This window comes from Podarcis tiliguerta, assembly GCF_965153285.1.
Source record: "Podarcis tiliguerta genome assembly, chromosome: 1".
NCBI classification, from domain to species: domain Eukaryota; kingdom Metazoa; phylum Chordata; class Lepidosauria; order Squamata; family Lacertidae; genus Podarcis; species Podarcis tiliguerta.
In genome coordinates this window covers 33,674,953-33,699,294 of record NC_139534.1, presented here as the reverse complement: position 1 = coordinate 33,699,294, position 24,342 = coordinate 33,674,953, and the positions used below count along the sequence as shown (strand labels likewise).

Here is a 24,342-nt window from a genome sequence, read left to right as displayed (position 1 = left end):
TTGTCATCCTTGTTTTCACTTTTACAGTTTGTATTATAGACACACTATTTCTCTGGTTTGTATTCTTCTCATTAGGTTAAAGATGACAGAAATGGTTGTTTTCTAGCTAATAGACCTGCACACACAAAAATTATTTCATTTTCTGTCCAGACCAATACAGCTGGAATTTAGACATTTATTGACCACCCATTAACAATGCCCTCTGGGCTGTTCACACAAACTCCAAACAATAACGAAGTTGAAACATTAAAATCAATGCAATATCCACAGAAAAGCTGGCACAAGCAGCATAAAATCATTCTTGAATTAATGAGTTTAAAAGCCAGAGAAACAAATACCAATTTTTTATTAAACTGATGGGGGGGGGATGGAAAGCTGTACAGTTTGCTTTGTTAGCTGCACAGAACTATTCATCAGTAATATGTGAGCACAGCAGATTATTTTAAAGGCAGAGTGGAAAGCACATAATGTGGAGGAAGTTACGTGTGTTGGAATCCCATTGAACTCAAAGGAACATGGTAGTGCTTTAATGTGCTGTGAATAGTATGTATAGCATATGCATTTCAAAACTGTAGCCTTGTTCATGAGGGCTTTCTGCCTCTAGAACATGCATAAGGGATCTGCAGCATGCCAACTCTCATCAACCCTAGCCAACATAGCCAGTGTTAAAGTATGGTGGGAGCTGCTGTCTCACAACATCTGGAGGACCACACATTATCCATACCTGCTCTAGAAGCAAGGTTCTGTGTGCGTACTCCTAGCTGGATGACACATCCTATGTCCATACATTGGTCATCTCCCTGTTCCAGCTGCCATATATCCCTCTTCAAATAAAGCAGTAATCAGTTGTTCCGAAAGGGGTGCACTGGGGGGGGGGGGAGGCAGCAGCTGGATTTAACCATCTAGATTCCCTTTATTCTACCAAACGGATAATTATTGAGGGCTCTGTGAATGCAGGCCTGGCAATAGTTCACATATGTATTTGGGGCCAGAGAGATTTCCTTGCATTGAAAATTACCTGCTTGCATATTTACTTTTTGTTTTATAGAAAGATTGTTGTTTGCCCAATTATTGATGTGATCAGCGATGACACTTTTGAGTATATGGCTGGGTCAGACATGACTTACGGAGGTTTTAACTGGAAACTTAATTTTCGTTGGTATCCTGTTCCCCAGAGAGAGATGGACAGAAGAAAAGGAGACAGAACATTGCCAGTGAGGTAAGAGGTAGGGACAAAGAATGTTTTTTGTTTTTGTTTTTATCACTTGTTGTGTATGCACAAGAAGTATCAGTGTGTGGACTTGTAATTCAGGTTAAATTCATGCAAAAAGCATAATGTATCACGTAGATTAGAAGAATACAAGATTTACTTCAATGTGATAGTCCATGAAACACAATAAGAACCAAGAATATAGTTATAGTTGTCTTATACTCTTGACATTTTAAAGCTATTTTCTTTGAGCATTCTTGGAAAAGGGTACAGTTCAACAGCAGAACATCTGCTTTGCATGCAGAAGACCCTAGGTTAAGTCCCTGGCATTTCTAAATTGAGCTGGGAAATAAATTATGGAGAGTAGAGTCCGCTGTGGTCAGTGTTGACGGAACTTAAATATACCAATGTACTGTTTTAGTTAGCTGTTTCCTATGTTCTTGTATTAGAGGGACGCAGGTGGCACTATGGGTTAAACCACAGAGCCTAGGACCTGCCGATCAGAAGGTCTGCGGTTCGAATCCCTGAGACGGGGTGAACTCCCATTGCTCGGTTCCTGCTCCTGCCAACCTAGCAGTTCGAAAGCACATCAAGTGCAAGTAGATAAATAGGTACCGCTCCGGCGGGAAGGTAAACAGTGTTTCCGTGCGCTGCTCTGGTTCGCCAGAAGCGGCTTAGTCATGCTGGCCACATGACCCGGAAGTTGTACGCCGGCTCCCTTGGCCAATAAAGCGAGATGAGCGTCGCAACCCCAGAGTCGGTCACGACTGGACCTAATGGTCAGGGGTCCCTTTACCTTTACCTTTTATGTTCTTGTATTTGAGGGTATGTTCTTTTTGCTAGTTTAAAAACAGGAACGTTAGGAAGAGGATATATTCCTTTAAGCAAACATAATCTGAAAGATACAGATTTTGAATGTATAAGTGTCTCCTGAGAATCTTAATAGATAGCCCTTTGCCTGACTCTGCAAGGAGTAAGTCCATTTGTGGAAAAAGGATTTTGTAATGTTTTTGCTGGTGGAGGAACCTGAAGGAGAATTTCTGAAGATGATTTCACAACATAAATTGGCTTGTAGGTGGTCCATCAGATACTCTGATCCCAAGCTGAGAAGCACTTTAAGGTCAGTAGCAGCACATTGAAAATGGAGATGCAGCACTGGTGAGATGTGTTGCCCACTCATCCCCAAGTTAGCATTCTCATAGTTGAACACTGCAATGTTTGAACCATAGACAAAATATACTCATATACTGGCCAAGCTGGAGAATTATAGTGCATAGCTAACTGGAGCTAGGGATGATCCAGGTCAGGGCCACAATTGGGATCAGAAGGTTAAATGCCATTACACACACACACACACACACACACACACTGCTGGGATTTTGATATTTGTTCAAAAACAACAACCCTGCACTTTAGGATGGCGCTCCATGATTAATGCCTTGTGTTGCTTGACCCATAACTACTGAGGGTTGTATTCATCCAACCTTTACTCAGCATGCACCTATTGAAATTGATGGCCATGACGAACTTAAATCCATTAATTTCAGTAGGTCTACTCTGTGTTAAAGTTAGTTGAATACTGTCCTGTGCTCCTACTCTAGCCACACTGGGGAAAAGGAAAAAGCAGTACATTATATTCCTTGGAGAGAGGGGAGAGGAAAGTGCTTGGTGAGCAGTCTTGCACTCAACCAGACCTGGATAAGACCTTTTATCTTTAATTGGCAGTCTTGCATAATCCCTAAAGTAATCAACTTCCAATTTTAAGGGATTTAATACATTCAGTATATGGCTGCCTCCATAAGCTTTCATTTTAAAAAAGCAATTTTTTAGTCCTCAACATTCCAGGGATTTTTTTTTTAAAACATAACTACTCTAAGAAGTCTGTAACCAAACCACAGCAAAATAACCCAAGGGTACTTAAAAATGTCAATATTTTCATCAAAATGATATGTGCTCGTGGACCTGGCTAATGATTTTGAGTATTTGGGGCTGTCATCTCTGTGTTGTTATTGCCTTTTTACTGTTGACGTTTTTCAGTGAACTTCTGACAAGCATTGGAAAGAACGTAATTAGTCAAAGTATGGGTAACTTCAGTGTGCATTGAAAAAAGCTATTTAATCTGTGTAGCCTGTGATCTGTAAGGAATTAATTAGATGTATATTTTTAAATGTGTTTGTGAATCCCGTTCCCCCCAGTTCAAGTAGTTTATCATGACTTTCATTCGGAAGCAGTTTTTCAGCCCAGTTTCAATAGTTTCCCTAGAGTATGCATGCATATACACAAACACACACAAGTTGTTGGAAGGAAGGTGGGGTTACACAAATGTTCACTGACAAAAGGTGAGATTTGCATTTGAGCACATGTTGTGTACATGGACTTATAGGAGAGAAGAGAGGACTGGTAATTAAGGCTTTATCATACACCTTCAACTCTCTTAAAATTTCCCATCCTTGTGTTGTCTATTCATCAGTGATGGTGCATGAGGGGAAGATGGAGAGGGAATGGCACCCTACTGGCATTTGCCAGAATAAGGAAGGGCATTGGTGAATTCAGAGGTGATCTGGTGGTTTGGAGGCGTCTGTGCCACCCAGAATACCAACTCATAGGTTTCCTGACCTTGCTAACAGTTCTCCCCATCCCAGCAAATGCAGTTCCACTTGCCTTCATGTGCTTCTGCTGATATTCATGAAAACTCATGGCTTTAGGTCATGGGCAGGCAAACTAAGGCCCGTGGGCCAGATCAGGCCCAATTGCCTTCTGGATCCAGCCCTCAGACGGTCTGGGAATTGCCACAAGGATCGCCAGTGTGTGCGTTCTTTCCCTCTCCCTCATATGGCAGTGGTGGCGGCGCCTCCTCCCTCCCTCCTCCTGGCTTCTCCCTGCCTTGCCTAGAGGAGGAAGGGGGCTGGGCTTTGTTGGTGCGAGCAGCAGCAGCACTTGAGTGGCCGCCATTTTAAGCAGCCCCTCTCTGGAGACCTTTCGCGCGCTGTTCATCATCCCACCACCGCTGCCAGCCCCTGCTGCTCACAAGACACAGGTAAGCAGCCACCGGCGCTCGTGGTGCTCTTGCATCATTCCCCCCCCCTCAAAATATAGTCCAGCCCCCTCCCACAAGGTCTGAGGGGCAGTGGACTGGCACCTTGCTGAAAAAGTTTGCTGACCCTTGTTTTTGGTGGTCTGGAAGCCCCTGTCGGTCAGATTTAATAAAGACATACTGCAGCTAGTTTAACTGCACAAGTAACTGTTACTTGCATGTGCAGTGAACTCTGGATGATGTCATTGTCTCTATGAATGAAAACCACTAGAGAGGAAGGAGACGTGTTCTCCTCTTCCCATGTTACACAAGTCTCCTCTTCCCATGTTACACACAGATTGCTTTCATGAGCAATTATTTGCACAGCTAAGCTAGCAGCAGTGATCCCTGCAATGGTTCTGTCAATCAGTCCCTAGCAGCTTCATATTGCAGTATTTTATACATCCCTAATTTGCAACAATATAGGAGTATCAAAATGTGCTCAATTTTAAGAAGCACAGTTCTGGTTCTATATGCCCACTTGTGGAGACAATGAGTTATACCCAACGAAGTAATAAACAAAGTAGTCCAGTGGGTCTTTTCTGAGTATGACTAACGTTGGCTTTCACCCAATGGAATTCAGTTTCATTGGGGGAGGAAGGGGAATCGTGCAGAAGTCGTCATTGTGTGCCTTAGGAATAACAAGCAGCTGATTTGTCATCTTGTATTCTGAGATTATTAAGGAGCTGAAGCAATAGAAGTATCAGCCTTTGCTAGAGTTGCTATAATTTATGGCAAAGGTTAATTAATTCAGTGTCTGTATTGTAAAAGCCTGCAGGTAATTGTCATCTAAGATAGTTGTAAGAGAGAACTCTGAGTATAATCTGTTCCTTTGAAAGGAACTTGATATATAGAACATTTATCATATCTGCTTTGAACAGAAGCTATGGGGAGTCATTTTAAAGAGTAATTAGTGGTACTTAATGTTGCAAACAAAGATTCCGAATTCAGTTCAAGCAAATTAACTGCTATTTCAAATTAAATTCAAACCTATATGGTCCATTGCTATTTAACATCAATTTTTTCTTATCGTATTCTTCTTTACCTGGAAACAAAGTCTGCAGTCACCGAATCATGTACGTTTTAAATAGCCTTCTTATAGGCACTGGGCCTTCTCTGAAGGATGCTGCTTATTTTTTCCTGAAATAGCTGCAAAGCAGTCAATTGAAGCGTAAACAGAAGAGCCTTATCTCTACTTGCTCTGGTCAGAACCTGGGCATATATTACTGATTTAGAAGTCAGGATTGCACAATCTCAGAGAATAATGTGAATGTGGTGAAGGGGCATCTGTGGATATGTTCAATAAATGAGGTCAGTACCTGAAAAAAGTGCTTGTTTAGCAGATTGTATGGTTTCTTACTCAGCCCTGACATAAACCCATATTGTTTATAGACAGATGGACACTTGGCCTTATTGTCCATGGATCGTGGATAAAACATCAAATTATTAACTTAGAGACCAAAAGGTGAGAATGCTAGAAACTGAATCGCCCATTCTGATATAAAATGAATGCCACATTGATATCTCAGTGTAGTAACATTTCAAAATAGTTTCTCATTGTGAATAAGCCATCCAGACAATGAGATGGTTCTTTCTGCCCTTTCAATATCTGTATGTCTGTCTTTCTCTTCCAGGATTCCAATTCCCCAGGCTTTCCATTTTCTCCCTTTCTCAAAAGCAGTCATTGGCCTGTTTTCTGTTTTCTTTTCTTTTTGGAGTTTCTGCCTCCTTAGCCAGGCATGGTTTATGGAAGCTATAAGGCATGTCTAAGAAGGCTCCCTGTTCCAGTTGAGCCTTGCTTGGGCATCACAGTTTTCCTGAGCTCTGGCATGTTCTTACATTTTGGTTACTCCTTAGTCCTGATTCTGGCTTGCACCTTTCTCCTCCCTCCTGTTTTGTGTCATGGTGCTGTCACTGTCTCCATTCCTGGCTGGTTCCACATCTCTTAGTTCCAGGATCACTTCAGGTTGCTGCCACTAGCCCAGCCCTTGCAGGGCCACAGCAGGAATCATCACCATCATGATTTTGTTTGCATCCTACCTTTCCACACAAAAATCATGCTGAAAGCAGCTTACAGCAAAGAAACCAGGAGTAAATCTCAAAAAGTACTCAGAGGTAATAAGCCCAGCCTGGGCAATCCCTCCTTCTGCTCTCTGAGAGTAATATGACCATATATATTTAAAATGACAAGTGAAGTAAAAACAAGCCCATCAAAATGCAGCATGTAAGTTCAGTTGCATCACCCTATGGTTATTGGCTGTGATGGTGTTTTTAGAGCAGCAGAAATAAAATGAGCAGTTCCCTCTGTCTGACCACTGTCCCATCGGGACAGAAACTGAAGGGCTTGAGGCATATTGTCAGAGCTCCAGTTTTGAGACTTCTTGTACCTTATACCCTCTCATTCACATGCATGAGCCTTTTGCTTTTATTACTTCGGATCAACATATACAATGAAGGGTCAGTGTCTACACCTAAGACCAAAGTGCTAAGACATAGGCAGTATGCTTTCAATCCATTGGTCTTTGCCTTCATTGTTGCTTCCCTGTAGCCCCGTTTCATGGCTATATGCTGGTAGGTTATATGTAGTTGAAGAGTAGCTTGGGTGCCCTTCTCTTTACCATAGAGAGAATGTCACTTGTGAACAGAGGGCCCCCATGCATACAAGTCATCCCTCTCAAAAAGGGAGGGAAGCAATCATGCAAATAAGATTTCTCTGTGATTGGTTATTCATGGGAAGCACCAGCTCATAAATGCCATTATCTGAATGGTTGTGTGTGTGTGTGTGTGTGTGTGTGAGAGAGAGAGAGAGAGAGAGAGAGAGAGAGAATGGTGCCCATGTCTTCAAGCCAGCAAACAGTTCCACCATTGGGTACTGCTGCTGCATAAACAATAGCTCAAAATCTTCTAGAGCTCTCATCCAGGAGAAAAGTGCATCCCCCCGTTCTATCAGCTACAGTGTTGTGGTTTTAGATCCATGTACAAGAAATTCCTTTGCTGATTAATCTAGAAAATAGAACTCTGTGGCCATGTAACTTATCAAAAGCCTACAACCCAAGGAACTCAGTTCAAGCTTAAGACATAGAGGAAAATACTTGCATGCAGTTCCCAGTTATGAATCAAAAATAATGAGCAGAATTAAGTGGAATAATACATGTTCTTGGGAAAAATCTGAGTGCATATGTTCCATTGAAACCATTGAATAATTCACAAGAAGTAATTATTTATCTTGCATGTGTGCTTGCACACACACACATTTGCAATAGAAGTCTTTTGACTTCAACTATCATGCAAAGAAGGAAAACAGCACATTTCTCGCTCCCTACATCCTGTTCGGTTCCTGTTTCTTGCATACCACTTTAAACAGTGGATACCTGAAAAAAAAATTCCTAGACAATCATGGAGACAAAAGAAGAAACCAGTCTAACCTGCTCTGGTATTAAATATACAACGCATACATTGTGATAAATCAATGGAATATATTCAATAACAATCAAATGACTTAAGGCTTATTACTGCATTCTCAGCTCCTCAGTTATGAACTTTAGAGTACATGTTTATAATACCCAATAGAATCAAGTAATCAGATCATTGAAATAAAGCATTCATCCTTCATTCTAATGCTTCTATAATGGGTTTTTGTTTTTTTAAAGTGGAACCATTATATTTATTGCAGCGTATACATCTCTAAACAGATTTTAAAGAAAATGAACTGATTTAAACTTTTTAAAATATATAGAGAGAGTATAATGGATAATTTCAAGGATTTGGACAGTATTGTTTGTATAAAACAGCACACTAACTGGATTTGTCTCTTGCAAAATTTTACAATCCTTTAAAGTGATTGTGCCCACCAGTTTTATGAGCACTCTCAAGATGGAGTCAAATACATCAAAAGTCTTGGCCCTAAATATGCCATATTTTATTTAGGTTATTTTAGAAGAGGAATATAGAAACCCAATACAGTATTCCATTGGCATAAAATATAAGATGATATACATATATAAATTTAAAGCAACTTTTATCATGCATGCAGGATATGGCCAGTTTTTGGAATGTATTTTAAATGCATGCATCATTTAGATGTATATTGAAGTATGAAGATTTCTGTTTTTTATGTACACTGCCCTGGAACCCATATGTGGATAAAGGTGCAGTTTAGGTGTCTTAAATAAAGAAATAAATGACCAGAAATTGCATGTGCAGGCAATCAAGACTATGATGCCTAATTATGCACCTTCAGCTTATAGTAAATAGAATATAATTATGTCTAAAGTATATGGAGGATATGTGCTATAGTTTCACCTATTAAATTCCACAAAGCATACATTTAAAAAAAAATCCTTTTCCTTTCTGTTTTTGTTTTGTTTTTCAACTAGGACCCCTACTATGGCTGGTGGCCTATTTTCTATTGACAGAAACTACTTTGAAGAGATAGGAACTTACGATGCAGGAATGGATATCTGGGGTGGAGAGAATCTTGAAATGTCTTTTAGGGTAACTTTCTATTTTACTTCCTTTTCTGATAACTGGCACGATTATTCTGTTTTTTTAAAAAATGTTATTGTATACAATAAGGGTACTTTTTACTTGTTTTATCCACATTGCAATTTTTGGTTTGAAGCTAAATTTTTAGAGTTGTGGGTTTTTATTTTCTTTGGATGTGATATATGACTATTTGGAAGCTCTGCCTTCTTGAAAATTGTGTTTTATTAATTCATTTGTTTATATTATCAAAGCTTTCACTCAAATAATTAATGATAGCAACGTATTGAAAAGCATCAAGCTTCTTTGGCTGGAGCTTCCAAATGTTTTTGTCATGAATTTGCAAAGATAATAATAACGGGGTTATAAAATTGCGCTTTCCAAATGAGGATCATTATCACAAAGGAATTTAATTTCATTCATGTCCTGGAGTAAACTGACTTAATCTCAGTCATTTGTATGTTTACTGCCCAGGACAAAAATGAAATGGAAATTTTCATGGAAATTTCTTTATTTTGTAAATAACCTTAGCAAATGCATGAAAACTAGAAAACTGAACTCTAGTAGATAACCTGGAAAGTGGAAAGATATGATAAATGATTCAATATACAATCCTGTGCTGCATTATTTAGAATTGGTTTGCATCTGATAGGATAGGTTAGCCCTCATACATGTCTCTCATAGCAGAACTAATTGCCTATTATATCTAGAGGAAGACTAAGGAAACTTTTGGAGCCCAAGGGCCAGATTCCAGCATAGGTGGGACCAATAAAAAGTACATTCATACACTCCCCATCTCTCCAATGATTTTCTCATGGCAGAGTGGAATACACACACAACCTAACTCATTGCTCGGAAGGCAGTATCTGTCCACCCCTCCTGACTGCTGATAGCTCAAAATCTCTCTTATTTATGCCCTGCATGCTTCTTTCTGGGACACAAAGACAGCACAATTTCATCTTCCATGCAAGGCACAAATCTCATCCTTTTTAATTTCTTACACCTACACCTCTGTTTTATGGAGCCAGGAAAGGCACAGGAACATGGAGCATTTGGTGCCACCACTCCTCTCTGCTGCCATCGGCTCCTGCCTAGTAAATGGGGCAGCACTACATTAGATGAGTTGGGAAAGGATGGAAACATCCACTCTGTCTTAAAGTTTCTGACAACCTGTGGAAACTTCCAGTGGCTTGAAATTTATTTGCCAGAGATGGAAAGGCGCCATATTCAAGCACAGTTGATAGCACTGATGGGAGTCAATATCATAGGGCAGATCAAAATAAAGATCACACAGGTAGGAAAGATAGATCCCATCCACCCACAAGCCATACTTGGGGAGGACATAGCAGCCAACCTCTCACCCCATATCAGCTTTGGACATGCACCCAAGTAGTAGGAGTCTTTTGGCTTTCCAGTGTCTCCCAACTTAGCCCAAAGCAAGTCGATCCTTTCCTTCAGAGGGAGGACACAATAATTCACCTAGTTCATACTCGGGAGCACTGGAAATCTGCTTCTGAGTAACACCCAACCCACTGTAAGGTGAGTGCATGGCCAGAACGTTGTGTATGTTTAATTCTCACAGAAAGCAATAGAATTCAAAATGCTTTGTATTTGGGCTATTCTTTTAATAGATTCTGAATGTTTGCAATTGACGTTTTTGCTAATGTGTGGGCGAGAATTTCTGAATCTAACTATTATGTAGGTTTAAACTCTTAACCAGAGATCATCCATGGGGAAACCTAGACATTCAGCAAACCCCTCTTAACCACTCTAATGTAGGGCAGTACACACCCACCCACACTGCATTGAATGTTGCTGTTAAATCTTCCTTTAATTTAAAAAGCTTTGTTGTGTATACGCCTAAATCCATATTCCTGGTTATGTTCCCTGCTAATCACTTGATTGGTAGATCCCCTGGCTTTAGAGGAAGAACTGTGCTTTTGATAGGCAGAGAGTGTTACAGTAGGATAGGTTCCCAAGGATTATCTCCTGGAACTAGCAATGAGAAGCAGTGACTCATCTTTTCTTCAGCTACGTTTTTTCCCCTCCTTGTCACAAGATGTAGCTAATCCTGTATCTTATTATAGCTAATCCTTAACTGATGTGCTTGGAAGGTTAGAGTTTATATCCTGCTATTGAGCTTTTTTACTGAGGTTTAGAATTCTTGCAGCACAATTATTCACATAATTTTTACTCTATTTCAGATTCTGTACTTAAAACAAAATAACTGGCATTTTAGGGTTTGCTTTTTAAGAGGACTTTAGGATGCAAAACAGTTTCTGAAAGATGTGTGCAAACTTGTGTCCTTTTTTTTTTAAATCCTACCTAAGAGACAATGGAAATTATTTGCAAAACTTAACACTGTATAGAATACATGCATAAGGCATCTGAATTAGGATGGATTATTTTACTAAACTATTAACTGAAAGGGGCATGCAGCTCTGGTATATGTGGAGCCTTGCTTATTCACAGTCCAATGCAATGTAAGACTTGAAAGGCTACTGTTATTTTTTAAAATTAAATTTCTATACTGCGCTTCAAAGATCACAGGACTGTTTACAACATAAAATGCCTAGAGAAGCCTATGTTAGAGTAAAGATTGAACTGGACAAGTTTATTTTGCGAGTGTGTGCCTGACCTCATGGCCACTGTGGACCTGGGTAGTGGGGTACATAGAGGGCAGATGAATACCAAGAGGCATGTATTGGGCTCAAATTAGACCTCAACTTGATTGAGTACAGATGAAACAGGTTTGGCACAGGCATTGGACATGTAGTCAATGATCAACCAGCCTGCCCATTGGCAGATGGATATTTGTGGTCGACCAATGTTATGGGTCCCCCTATGGTGTGAACTGTATCTGGTGAATCCCTCTTGGTCACTGGCAGGGTGCTGAATGGCCCTTCAGCCCCTGAATTGGGCATCTGGACAGGAAGTGTCATCTTCCACAATCCTTTAAGGGGATTCCCTTATGGTATGGGGGGGCATCCCTGCCCATCCCCACTAGGGACCCAGCCCAGCGCTTCTTACACCCCAAAGTTGTGATGGTTGCTGTGAGGCAGGCAAAACCTGCAGACACAGTCAATCGGTCTGTAGGCAAACAGTGACCTACACTAACCCATAAGAAGGTCTGAACCTTTGGTTGTCTCATTCCCTTTGGACAACCACAACAAAGTAGGAAGGGTGGGAGGGGAAGGCACACAAAGATTGGAATGCCAAATCCACTGCTCACCCCACCTTTATGCTCTCAGAACAGACTAGGATTGGTGAAGTCTTCACTCAGGTCTGCTGTGAAGCCCCAACTGGCCCCTGAGGTTTTATGTGTTTTTCCTGGCCCCTGGCATGGCTGTGAGAGCTGGAAAACCACCCCACCTACCGCGCCAAGGCCAGGAACACCATCAGCACATCACTGCAGTGTGCTACAGCTGCTACTCCCAGCAAAGCAGGGGTAACAGGAGTTCTGTCCCATCCCATTCCAGCTACAAAATCATGTTGGAAAGATGGCTGTACCCCACCACACAGGTTGGTACTGTGAATTCTACAGGATAACTGTGCACTACTTGTTAAAGGGCAAATAACTTCCATCTCTGTAGCTTACATGGAAAATAAGAAGGGCATAACTATTTCATCTTAAGAAACTCCTTTTGTGGTGTAATTTATATTACTTTTGCCTGTTGTTTTAGGCACACAATATATCTGCAGGGAGATTGTATTATTTTTGTGACTTAAGACAGCTGAATGTGGTGTGTGATCCATAGATTGGTCCCTCTAAGTGTGTTCTGTTTGTGATGAAGGGAAGGGAGTTGGCATTGTATGGGTGAATTCACCACTGACAAGTTATCCAACCGCTACATGAACTTGAGTACATTGGTATTGAAAATCTTCACTAGGATTTACAGAAAAATAAAAAATCTCCTTGCGAGTTCATATTTAGTGATATTCTGGGCCCACAATTTGTACAATGCTAACATATCTACTGAGATAAGTTCTGTTGTATTCAGTGGGACGTAATAACTGCTAATTGAGTATAGGATTGCAGCCTTAGTCTACATTATGGAATGGCAGAGAACATGTGGTCCCTTTAGATATCATCAGAGCTTTTTTTTTTTTTTAGTCAGAACTCACCGGCACTCAGTTCCAGCATCTCTCAGGTGGACACCATTTCCATTATAAGAGAACAAAAGAATTCTGACACGCCTTTTTCTAGAAAAACAGCACTGGATATTATATAATACATTGTCTACAGCAGGCATGTTCAACAGGTAGATTGTGATCTACTGGTAGATCACTGGACATCTGTGGTAGATCACTGGTAGATCACTGGCTCCCCCCAAAGAAGCTCAACAACTTTGGCTCCCCTATAAAAAGCTAAATATCTTTGACCTGAGCCCCTAAAAAGGGGGTAGATCACTGCCAGTTTTTAACTCTGTGAGATCGCAGTGTCATGGGAGTGGCCACCCCTGGTCAAAGCATCTTAGCCATGCTTTCCTTATCCGGATTCTTCAATAAGTACTGTTGTGATTTCCACCCTTTTAAAAAAATTAACTATGTCATTTGCGATGTTCTGCTACATATTTTATCTGCCACGCTGGTACCTTCATTAGATGCTTATGGCTAAAATATGTCCATGGAGCAATTGGATGATATTCAAGGATTCTTACTAAACTAAAGTAGAACCATTCAGTATTGTAACATAACAAGACAAGTAGGTATAACTTTAAGCCCCAATACACTGTGTTTGGGTGAAGTATGTAGTCTGAGCCCTTTTAGGATGGGTGGAGAGCCCAAATAGTGTTAAAATTTCAAAAATACTGGAGTTTGTACACATTTACAAGGTGGCTTTTTTTTTAATTAAAAAAAATACCTGAAGACACAATTGGTTTTCCATGTTCTAAGTATATTCTGTGTGGGTTTAATGATTCCAAATTATATACTGTAGTCTGTCACTTTCCGCTTTGCATTGTATAGTCTGCGACAGAGTGAGCTGCTTGCAGGACGTGAAAATCCGTGCTTTCACTTGACTAGGGGAATCTAAGTAACAAATTGGCTTGAAAGGAAATTCTTCCCCTCCCCCACTGCTTGCACAGTTGCTAGGTTTTTGCTTTTGTCTCTTGTCTCTTGTTTTTTAAATAAGGACAGTGACTTGTACCAGCAAATCAAAAAGGTACATTGCCCAGCTTCTGGAGAGGAGAACAGCTTAATAATCAAATGAAAGGGGAAGGGAAGAAGGCAGATTCATTTTGCAAGTAATAAAATACACCTTGTAGAAATATCTGTGAAATGTGCATGTTTTTAGGGATTGGTGTGGCATTGAGAAGAAACAGCAATAATGTGGAAGAGTAAAAGCATGGTTCTGATCAAAAAAGCTGAGAACCTAGAACAGGAGATCTTCCAGGTCATGATGAGTCTTCATCAAGACACCTGTAGGAAATGGTATACCGAGGATCATGTTTTGCATTCCAGCCCCCCCAAATATTCCTGTAAGAAAAGAAGAAAGAAAATGATGGTGGACAAAATGTTCTTAATCCGGTTTGTGGCATTTCACATGTGTTGACCATCAAGCCCATCCCATCCTGTTTTTGTGCAGACTTTTCAAAGGGGTGGGTGGGAAATCCTTTGAAAATTTGCACACGCCTTTTGTTATCTAAACCAGCATTTACCTGACTGTGTTCACTGGTTGCATATTAGGGGAAATTATGGATCCAGACCCTACCACAGCACCAGAAAGTATATTGAGGGGGAAGAGGCAGAGAAAACATAGATGGATGCCTGGCAGCTTGCTTTGATCTTTCTGGGTTGGAAACTGCAGGGTATGGTTGAGGTTTTTTATTGCAGGCATGAAGTGTGGTTTGAGGGATGTCCTTAGGGGGGAAATGCTCAAATTTATTTTATTTCAAGAAAACAGCTTTTAATCATATTTCAGGAGCAGTACTGCAGCACACTTAGGAAACCCTATTAAGGCATCACAATGGCTAGCCCTGCAATGCAACTATCCTTACCATACTTGGCCTTCTGCGTAGCACCCAAAGGGAGAGTCACTCATATTCACTGGGGAGCAATATACAAGTTCCAAATATGTCTCTAAATTGCCTATTTCACTGCCAACTATCTGTAAAATTTCCTCAAGCAAAAACTGCTTTTCAGCACAAAGCATTCTGCAGGGTTTGCACTCATAGACTTTACAAATAATTCTTTCTGATTTAGTTCCATCTAACCCCACTGAACCTTTTGGTGGGAGCATATGTTAAGTCTACCAGCCTACTGGAATTAAACTGTTAATTAAATCCGTAGCAAATTAAACTATTGGCAAGCAGCAGTCACATTAATGTCTGCATATAGTGAGGGGATTTGAAGATCTCTGAACAAATTGGGCTGAAGCCTTGGAGTCATTTGTTTTAGTACATGGATCACCATATTCTCTCTTTGAAATAAAAAGCTCTCTACAGATTCATACCCATGTCCATTTTGACTTGGCCATCTCAAATTGCTACAATGAGACAGTGGGATGTCTAAGATTAAAACTGATCTCTAAAATATTCCTATGTCTCAACTGATTACTTGGGGAGGAGTGTTTCATGCTTCCCCAAAAATAAAGCTGATTGTTTTGCAATCTGTATCAATTAGTCATTTCCCCCTCACATTTGCAATTTATTTTGCAATTTATTTGCTTTGGTTTGTTTGTTTTATATAGTCTTGTTTTTGTTAGTCATAGGGGAAAGTGACACACTTTTTCAAGCTTCTTTCCTTAGTCATATGGGCTAAGCCCTTTTTCCTTTCAAAAAATGAAAGCGAAGATATTCTGTAACCTGGATTCTGTGCCAAATGCCACATTCTGTGCTTTTTACACTTCCGTTTTAGAATTACTAGTGTCTGCTGAGCTTTCTTAGTAGTAGGACTATTCTCGTCAAACAGCTATAGGACCAAGTCTGCTGGATCAGGGCAATGACCCATCTAGTCCCATAGGAAACCTACAAACTGGACTTGATAATGGCAGCACTCTGCCCACCTGCAGTTTCCAGCAATTGGTATTCAGAAGCATAATGTGTGTAACAACAGAGGGAGAACATAGCCATCATGGCTAGTACCCATTGACAGTCTTTTCCTCCATGAATTTGTCTAGTACTTTTTAAAAGTTGGTGTCCATTTCTGCCTCCTGTGGGAACAAGTTCCACATTTTAACTATGTGCTGCATGAAGAACTTTTATCTGTCCTGAATCCTTCAACATTCAGCTTCATTGGAAGACCTTGAGTTTTCTTTAAAGAGAGAGGAACGGGTGGCTCTGTGGTCAAAACCACTGAACCTCTTGGGCTTGCTGATCAGAAGGTCGGTGGTTCAAATCCCCATGATGGGGTGAGTTCCTGTTGCTTTGTCCCATCTCCTGCCAGCCTAGCAGTTTGAAAGCACACCAGTGGAAGTAGATAATTAGGTACCACTGTGGTGGGAAGGTAAACGGCATTTCCATGCGCTCTGGTTTCTGTCACGGTGTACTGTTGCACCAGAAGTGGTTTAGACCTGCTGGCCTCATGACCCAGAAAGCTATCTGTGGATAGATGCCGGCTCCTTCAGCCTGAAAGTGAGATGAGTGCTACCACCCCATACTCGTCTTTGACTGGGCTTAACCATCCAGGGGTCCTTTACTTTTTTACCTCTTTAAAGAGAGGGGCTGGTGGTTGTTGGTGGTTACATTTTTATTTTTATTTTTAAAAAACAACACACAAGCGCACCCCCCCCCCCCGAACAATGCTGTGTCATTTTTCAAGTTTTGCTATGCTCTTGACTTGGCTACTTGCCCTTGAACTATGAAAGTTGTTTTGATATTGTCATGGATGATCTCAACTTGTTTACACACACACACACACACACACACACCAATATACACGTGCATAATTGCTTTAGAACTAATTAAACTCTGCAATCAGTTTCTATAGCAACCTTTCCACTAATACAAATAATCTTTAAATGCTCGAGACTGTTCTTACTTAACAAAAATGTAGCCATGTTCAGTTGGAATGCCAAGGACTTTAATAGATATTCATTTTCTTTAGAACAGATGCTTGGCCAAGTTCAGCCTTTTAATAGAAGTTTAAGTGATAGTCTGGTAGGATGGTGTGGGAGCAGTTGGAACCAGATTTTTAAAATGTTAATCTCCAGTCCCTTTGTGACAAAAAAAGCACTTTAACATACAGCCAGATTTCATTAATCAGAGTCAGAGTGAGAGATGCAATATTTAAAGCACCACACAATTTGAGAGAGCACAAATGGAAATCTATTAACACATATGCCTAGATCACCTAAAAAGATGCAGGTTCTTTAGGCCCTTTACAACAGTCTTGCAAGACAATGGATTCCTTGTCCTTGGGGCTTTCCTTTTAACTATTGTGCTATGAAAAATTCATTGCTAGCATGGAGAAGCAGCCCAAAATTGTGGTGCGACTTAAGCCATGCAAGGATCTCTCTCTAAATCCTATCACCCAATTGCAATAATTAATCAAGACACTAACTTATCAGTGCCTTGGCTTAGTGATTAAATCTGTCTATATGCCATTACATTTAGAGGGTGTGTGTTTGTCAAAGAGAGAAGAGAAACGTCTCTTGTAAAATTGCACCCACTAGCTAGCAAGCTCTATCCAGCTTGCTGTGTGGTGTATTAGGCTGTGGAACAAGCCATTTGCTTGTGTCTCCGCAGATTTTCTTTCTAAGCTCCATAGGACAGTTTAGCAGTACTGTGATCACAGACACATTTCCCATGAGCCAAGAGCTGATGTATATGACTTGTATTTGATATGGTGACCTTTCATTTTCTGGTGAAAATGGATGTTGTGATATATATCCCTCACGCTTTAACTCCGGTACAGAAGGCAATTATTGGTTTGTGTGAGACAAAATCAAATCAGCATGAAATGTCAGTTGTCTGAAGGCTAGATGACATGTTACAGAAGGCAATGGGGAAACATGTGCAAATCTTCTGTGTCTGCTTCTGCAATAATATGAAACTCATTGTTTTGACCTACAGTGAGATTTGTGAGCTGCAGTCTCACAGGTCTGAGATCTGTGAATGACTCCTGCAAGAGATAGCACTTCCCAATAGAAGTGGGTAGAAACACCTTATTTTGGGGTTTCTCAATTCATTCATCCAACCATTATGTCCCATTCCATCATCATCATTAAAACACTCAAAGAGTTTCATTTGAATAATATTTAAATATGTATTTTTGAAAGTGCTTTCTCACAAGATGCACATTTCTACGTTTGCTTCCGAAAATACAAATTTCTAATCATTTTTTAATGTAAGGATAACTACATATAATTCCATGAGATGAGATCAGTGCATATCAGAGTAGCCCTCCCTACTTCTTGTATTCAGGTCTCTGTGCCACCTGTGACTGAGATCAGATTGGGCCACCATAGCTGGAGAGTTCAACAGTTTAATAACAGCCGTGTCAAGAATTTGCTGTCATGTACCCCCCAAGTTGTGACATGAGTTGTCCTAAACTCTGCTGAAATCAGTGGGACATCTCACAAGTAAATCAATTTGGTAAAGGCACCTGCAGTTTTACATAGCTGAAATTCAGGGATGACATGCTGCTTGAGTTTCAACTTCTCATCCTGTAGTCCTGGTACAGTAAATAAGTCGCAGCCTAAAATTTAATTTGGTGTCTGAAAACAAGCTGATTAATTTTGATTTCCTGTTTGCATTTCAGATCTGGCAGTGTGGAGGCTCATTGGAGATTGTAACATGTTCACATGTTGGTCACGTCTTTCGAAAAGCTACGCCTTATACATTTCCTGGGGGTACCGGTCATGTAATTAACAAGAACAATAGACGGCTTGCAGAAGTATGGATGGATGAATTTAAAGATTTCTTCTATATAATATCCCCAGGTAAGGAAGTATTTCATGATAATTTTGTCACAAGCATGGCATAGTAGAAATGTCGTGTGTGTGTGTATAGTTTAATGGATAACTCTGTGCTGAGGGTTAATTGTACTACCTAATTCAGTCTTAGCACATCAGGAGGAGGTACATTCTTTAAGTGTAAAACCAGAACCATTTCAGGATTGCTTTGTAAAACAGTGGCTTTAGCAAGCTTCCAAATTGCCAAGATGTCTTTGGCTTTTTCTGTGTTTATACAAGACTATGTAGAATGTAAAATGGTCTTGCATAGCTCTTTTGCATATTAGTTCTGGGGTACACATGTAAAGTAGGAAATATTTTAAAAGATTTTAAATGCTATTCTTCTACAGCTGAATCCAGTCTTTTCCCTTTTCAGTTTCCGATACAAAGGCATTATTTTAGTAGGGTAGACAACTTTATTTAAAAACAATTACCGGTACTGTGGAAATAACTTTTTTTAAAAAAATAAATAAATCCCAACAACAAATCCCATTGGCACCGTTTTTGAATCGAATGTTGACATGATATCAGGGAGGCTGAGGATATTGTAAATTATGAAGGATGCAATCCTTTGCACTCATCCCTGGGAGTAAACCCCTTTAAGCCCAGTGGATCTTACCTCTGAGTAGAATGTATAGGGGTTGTGCTGTAAGTAAACACTTTTACACAGAGTGCTGATTGAAAGCTAGAGATAAGCAAAGTATACGCATACCTGGGAATAGTTTTGGTTCAATTTTAACTTAACATGCAAATGTAGAGCAGTCCCAAAGCTGGATAAAGCTTAGTTGAGTGACTGTTGGGGACAATGTAAAGTCTGCTCTGCTTTCTGAAAGGGATGCCTAGCAGTATGGTGGCATTCATACTGCCAATACCCCTCCCTCAGTACACCTATGGAAAGCTCCATGGTTATAGATGTTCCATCACCAGTGTTATCCTAGTGATGAGTGTGGTGAGGAAGGGATGGTGTGTAGGGTGATGCAGAGGATCCTGAGCTCCCTAATTCACTCAACACCCACCCCCCTCAGAAGGGCCCAAATGTATGCCAGTTCCAAAGTTGGTATAGTATGTTCCCTTCCACAGGGGTCAATGGGAAGATAAATCTCTTTTTTAATGGTGGAGATGAGGGAGAAGCCACTCCTACCATCCTGCCTATGGCCATCTGGAAGGACATTGAATGTGACAGTTGTTCTGTCACGGAATTGCTCCTCCACCACAGAATTCTTCCTAAATGCAATTTTCGCTTTCATATTCAGCTTTTGATAAGTTTATATTACATTAAACTGGTAGTTATTTTTTTAAATAATAATAATAATAATAATAATAATAATAATAATAATAATAATCTAGAATTTCCTTTGCATATTCTTGATGCAGTTTAAGATTCTTGGGAAAACTGTTCTTTTTGCTTCAAGATACCTAATCTTGCAGATAACTTGAAGTAAGGCTGAAACCATTCTTTAGTAAGTTTTCAACGCTTTGAATGGAAAGTGTGTGGTTCTTTCCTTGATCAAAGACAAGAATTGAAAACTTCAAATTGTAGCTTTGATCAGGAATAAAATAACTGTATTTATCTGAAGTGCTGGTTCTCTGGTAATCGTTGCTTTCTTCCCTATATTTCAAAAGGACACTTGATTGGAGGAAGCTAGGTTTTTTGGCGGGGTTGTAAGATGTTATCAGCTTCATGAGCCAAGGCCTTTAAAGGAGAGAAAGGAGAGAGAGAGATGAGGCTTTGTTACGTTTGTCTGTAGTTATTCATGAAGATATGCTACAGATTAACATAATAAGACCACAAGCTTCTTCCATGTAGTTAAAAACCTGTCACATACCTTTCTTCACAAAAAGGAAGCTTTAAATGTCAAATGCAAAAACATGCAGTACTATGTGTCTGTTTTATTTTACTATGCATGGCATATATACCTTTCATTTTTGTACTGAAAAAATAAAATAATAATCCTTAAAGATAGGGATAGGCAATGTGGTACCATCCAGATGTTGTAGATTCCAGCTCCATCAGTTCCAGCCAGCATAGCCAATGGGATTATGGGAGTAATAATTATAATTATAAATTATAAATTCTATACCACCCTTCATCCATAGGAGCCAGCTCCTGAGGCCAAGGTCCCTTCACACACACATACCCCCAAAATATTTGAGGGGCAGCCCCACCCCCCAGTATTTTATTCAAGTTTCTTCATCTATCCTGCCTTCATCTGAGGAACACAGGGTAGTTTACAACATAAAAATACATACTGGAGTAACAAACAAAAACAATACCCCCTGCAGTTTTAAAGGCCGTAGATTGTTTAATTAGCTGAAGCCCTGGGAGAAGAGGAATGTTTTTGCCTGGTGCCTAAAGATATGCAATGAAGGTTATGTAATGAATAAAGAAAGATATGTAACAAGTAAACTTTATTAGTTGCCTTTCCTTATGTACACATGCTAGGGCTAGCATCATACAGGGTGAGGCAACCATCTTTAGACAGCAGGTTGTATGCATCAGTATAGGGTGTTGAATCATAAGTTACTTGGATTCATGCTTTTAATCAGAGTGCAGAGGGCGCTTCCAGTTGGATTTTCTGCTACAGGTGTCAAAATGCGTGGAATCCTTGGAAGTACTGTTTAAACTGAATCATAATTCTTTCTCTGCCTTGTCTATAATTAGCTTCCCGCTTTACCTGTGTTTGCCTCCTGCCTTTGTCTTCAATAAATGTAGGCATCATTCCGTTATTCAGGCTGTTATCACAAAAATTTCCCATTTAATATTAATTTGGTGCTTGGAAAATAGGATGAGCTTACAACTCCGCATGTTGTATAATGCAAAGTTTAATTGTAATTGCTTTTGTGATGGTTTTCTATTTTGATTAAGTTTTTAATTATGTGTGGTTTAGAACAGTGTCAGGTTTCTAAAGCAGGGGGTAAAGGTCAGATTCAATAATTACTTCAGAAACAAAGCAAATGCTTTAGGCTAACAAAGCAGATATTGAATTTTATTTTTTTTCTAAAACAAAAAGCTTTCAGGATTATTAAGAGACAATGATTAATTATAAAGCTATGTTCCTTTGTAAGTGTTTACCGTGAGCAAATTAAAGGAAATGTCACTCACTTTTCAACTTCCTCCTTGCTTCACCATTTTACAGCACAATCCTATACATGTTTATTTAGAAGTACACCTCACTTAGTTCAGCTTGGCGTGCTCCCAAATAAAAGTGCAGAGGATTGAATTCCTAAACACACAGGGAGTAAGCTCCATTGGAAGCCTGGGATAGCTCAGTTGGTAAAGCATGAGACTCTTAATTTCAGGGTTGTGGGTTTGAGCCCTACGCTGGGCAGAAGATTCCTGCACTGAAATGCACCAACTTCAGCTAGGCACTTTAAGGAGTGTTTGATGCCAAAATATTCCAGGGCAGGGAGTGCAGTTTACATTCCCCCCCCCCCTACAGTTTACATGTCTGCTCCTTGGGAGAAACCTAGACAGCATCTTAAAAAGCAGAGACATCACCTTGCCAACAAAGGTCCGTATAGTTAAAGCCATGGTTTTCCTAGTAGTGATATATGGAAGTGAGAGCTGGACCATAAAGAAGGCTGATCGCCAAAGAATTGATGCTTTTGAATTATGGTGCTGGAGGAGACTTGAGAGTCCCATGGACTGCAAGAAGATCAAACCTATCCATTCTTAAGGAAATCAGCCCTAAGTGCTCACTGGAAGGACAGATCCTGAAGCTGAGACTCCAGTACTTTGGCCACCTCATGAGAAGAGAAGACTCCCTGGAAAAGACCCTGATGTTGGGAAAGATGGAGGGCACAAGGAGAAGGGGACGACAGAGGACGAGATGGTTGGACAGTGTTCTCGAAGCTACTAACATGAGTTTGACCAAACTGTGGGAGGCAGTGGAAGACAGGAGTGCCTGGGTGCTCTGGTCCATGGGGTCACGAAGAGTCGGACACGACTAAATGACTAAACAACAACATATCTGCTGGTGGCTTTGGTGGTAGCAGCAGTAACAACTCTGACCTTTGTCATGCTTCTTCTCTAGTTCACAGGAATGACACAAGAGTTAGAATGCTGTGGGAGAGGGAGGGAGGAATACATTTGCCATAATTGACAGAGTTCTCCACTCAGCACTAGAGGATAGTATAATTCTCAAGGCACTCTGGGGGAGTGAAACATGGCAGCAGCTGGAATCACTTTTAAATGATAAATGTGTCTCCACCCAATATATATGGGGGGACAAATTCACCATTTGAAATGGTCACTGAAATTCCCCTACCAAATTCACCAACTGCAAGTAAGCATATGTTGCCATTTGTATGCCTCAATAAGATTCTAAAAATCCCTCCAAGGTGACTCCCTCAGTGGTGACTCGAATAATAGGAAGCAAAAATAATTTGGGGAGAAAATGAGTCACTGCTGATTATTTTTGTCACACACCCTCAGAATTCATACACAAAGCCAACTTGGGGTGCGGGGAGGAAGTATACCATGCATATTTTATGTTTAAGTGGGTATTTTATTTCAGATAATTTTTTTTTTTAAAAAAAATGTTATTATGGACTACCAGGCTTTTGAAATAAGCAGGCAAACAACTGAATAAATAATTGATGGCACTGCCAATTTCCTCTTTGAATGGTAGGTAGAAAATGCATGAAAGACAACTTTTCTGTTAGAAAACATACTGAATAGAAGCTATTTGGAATGTTTTCATGGCGCCTTTCCCCAGAAATACTTTCCATTTTGTGTCACGGAACTTTCTGAGTAAGAGGAAACAGAAGTATTGTTCAAATGCCTTTTTGAACAGATTTATACAGACTCTAGGTAATATAATACCATCCAAATGAAGCAAACTGTGGTTAGTGTTAACTTCCATACCATGCCTCCAGCACCATCGTTTGCTCAGTTTAGGCATCATGGCAACTATGGTTAGAACAAACGAAACTGGGAGGAGGAGATCTGTGCTCACAACAGGAGAGGAGATTACCATTGTTCATTCCCAATCTCAAAACTATGGTCAGAGGACTGGAAATACGATACCTGGATTTCGTTTCGTCTTTAGTCTACTTTTATTTTAACTTTTTGATACATGGATTTCTGGGCATCAATTCCTACGTGAGCACTTGAAAAGTTAAATATATTTGGGAAAACTTGCACATAGTTTTATTAATTTATGGTTCTTGTTTTTGTGGCTACTATTCGATGCTTATAACTTCTGTGTTTTTGAAGCCGCTGTAAACTTGTTGAAGTAGCAGCATATTAATAAATCACATTTGACGTTTAAATGTTACACTTTCTCTGGCTTTTTGTGAGACACTTCCAGAAGCAGGGATTGTATGGGAAGGCAGAAATATTTTCTTTAGTTTGTTTACTACTGCTTGCTCATTCTTTCAAATCCTTTCCGAGGCAAGCAACACTATTATACTGGATAGTGAAAAGAGGAAAGGAATTGAAGCTATTACTCAAGGGGGAAATGGTGCTTAGAATAATTGTACCCTTCTGCCTATATCTGTTCTATTTTCTGCTGGAGAATGTGCATAGGCATATCTTTCCCTTCATTACTTGCATGTAACACAATGTACTCCTCTGGGAAGCTTTATGCCTATCTCAGGGCAATGCCTGCTCACATAGCTTGTATCTATATATTTTATTTAAAAGTTCTCATGAAAAGCTTTCCAAAGATCACGTGATTT

The 24,342-nt window shown here is 40.1% G+C and overlaps 1 protein-coding gene across 2 annotated transcripts in view; it reads left to right on the top strand.

Annotated features, from left to right (window-relative positions):
* The window catches only part of GALNT13 (polypeptide N-acetylgalactosaminyltransferase 13), a 150,109-nt gene that overhangs the window by 74,649 nt on the left and 51,118 nt on the right, over window positions 1-24,342 (top strand). For both annotated transcript variants that reach the window (XM_083409611.1, XM_083409612.1), the window contains exons 6-8: window positions 1,049-1,219; window positions 8,660-8,777; window positions 18,468-18,648. In XM_083409611.1, the coding sequence (XP_083265737.1) occupies window positions 1,049-1,219; window positions 8,660-8,777; window positions 18,468-18,648 (470 nt within the window). The remainder of the gene's footprint in view (window positions 1-1,048; window positions 1,220-8,659; window positions 8,778-18,467; window positions 18,649-24,342) is intronic.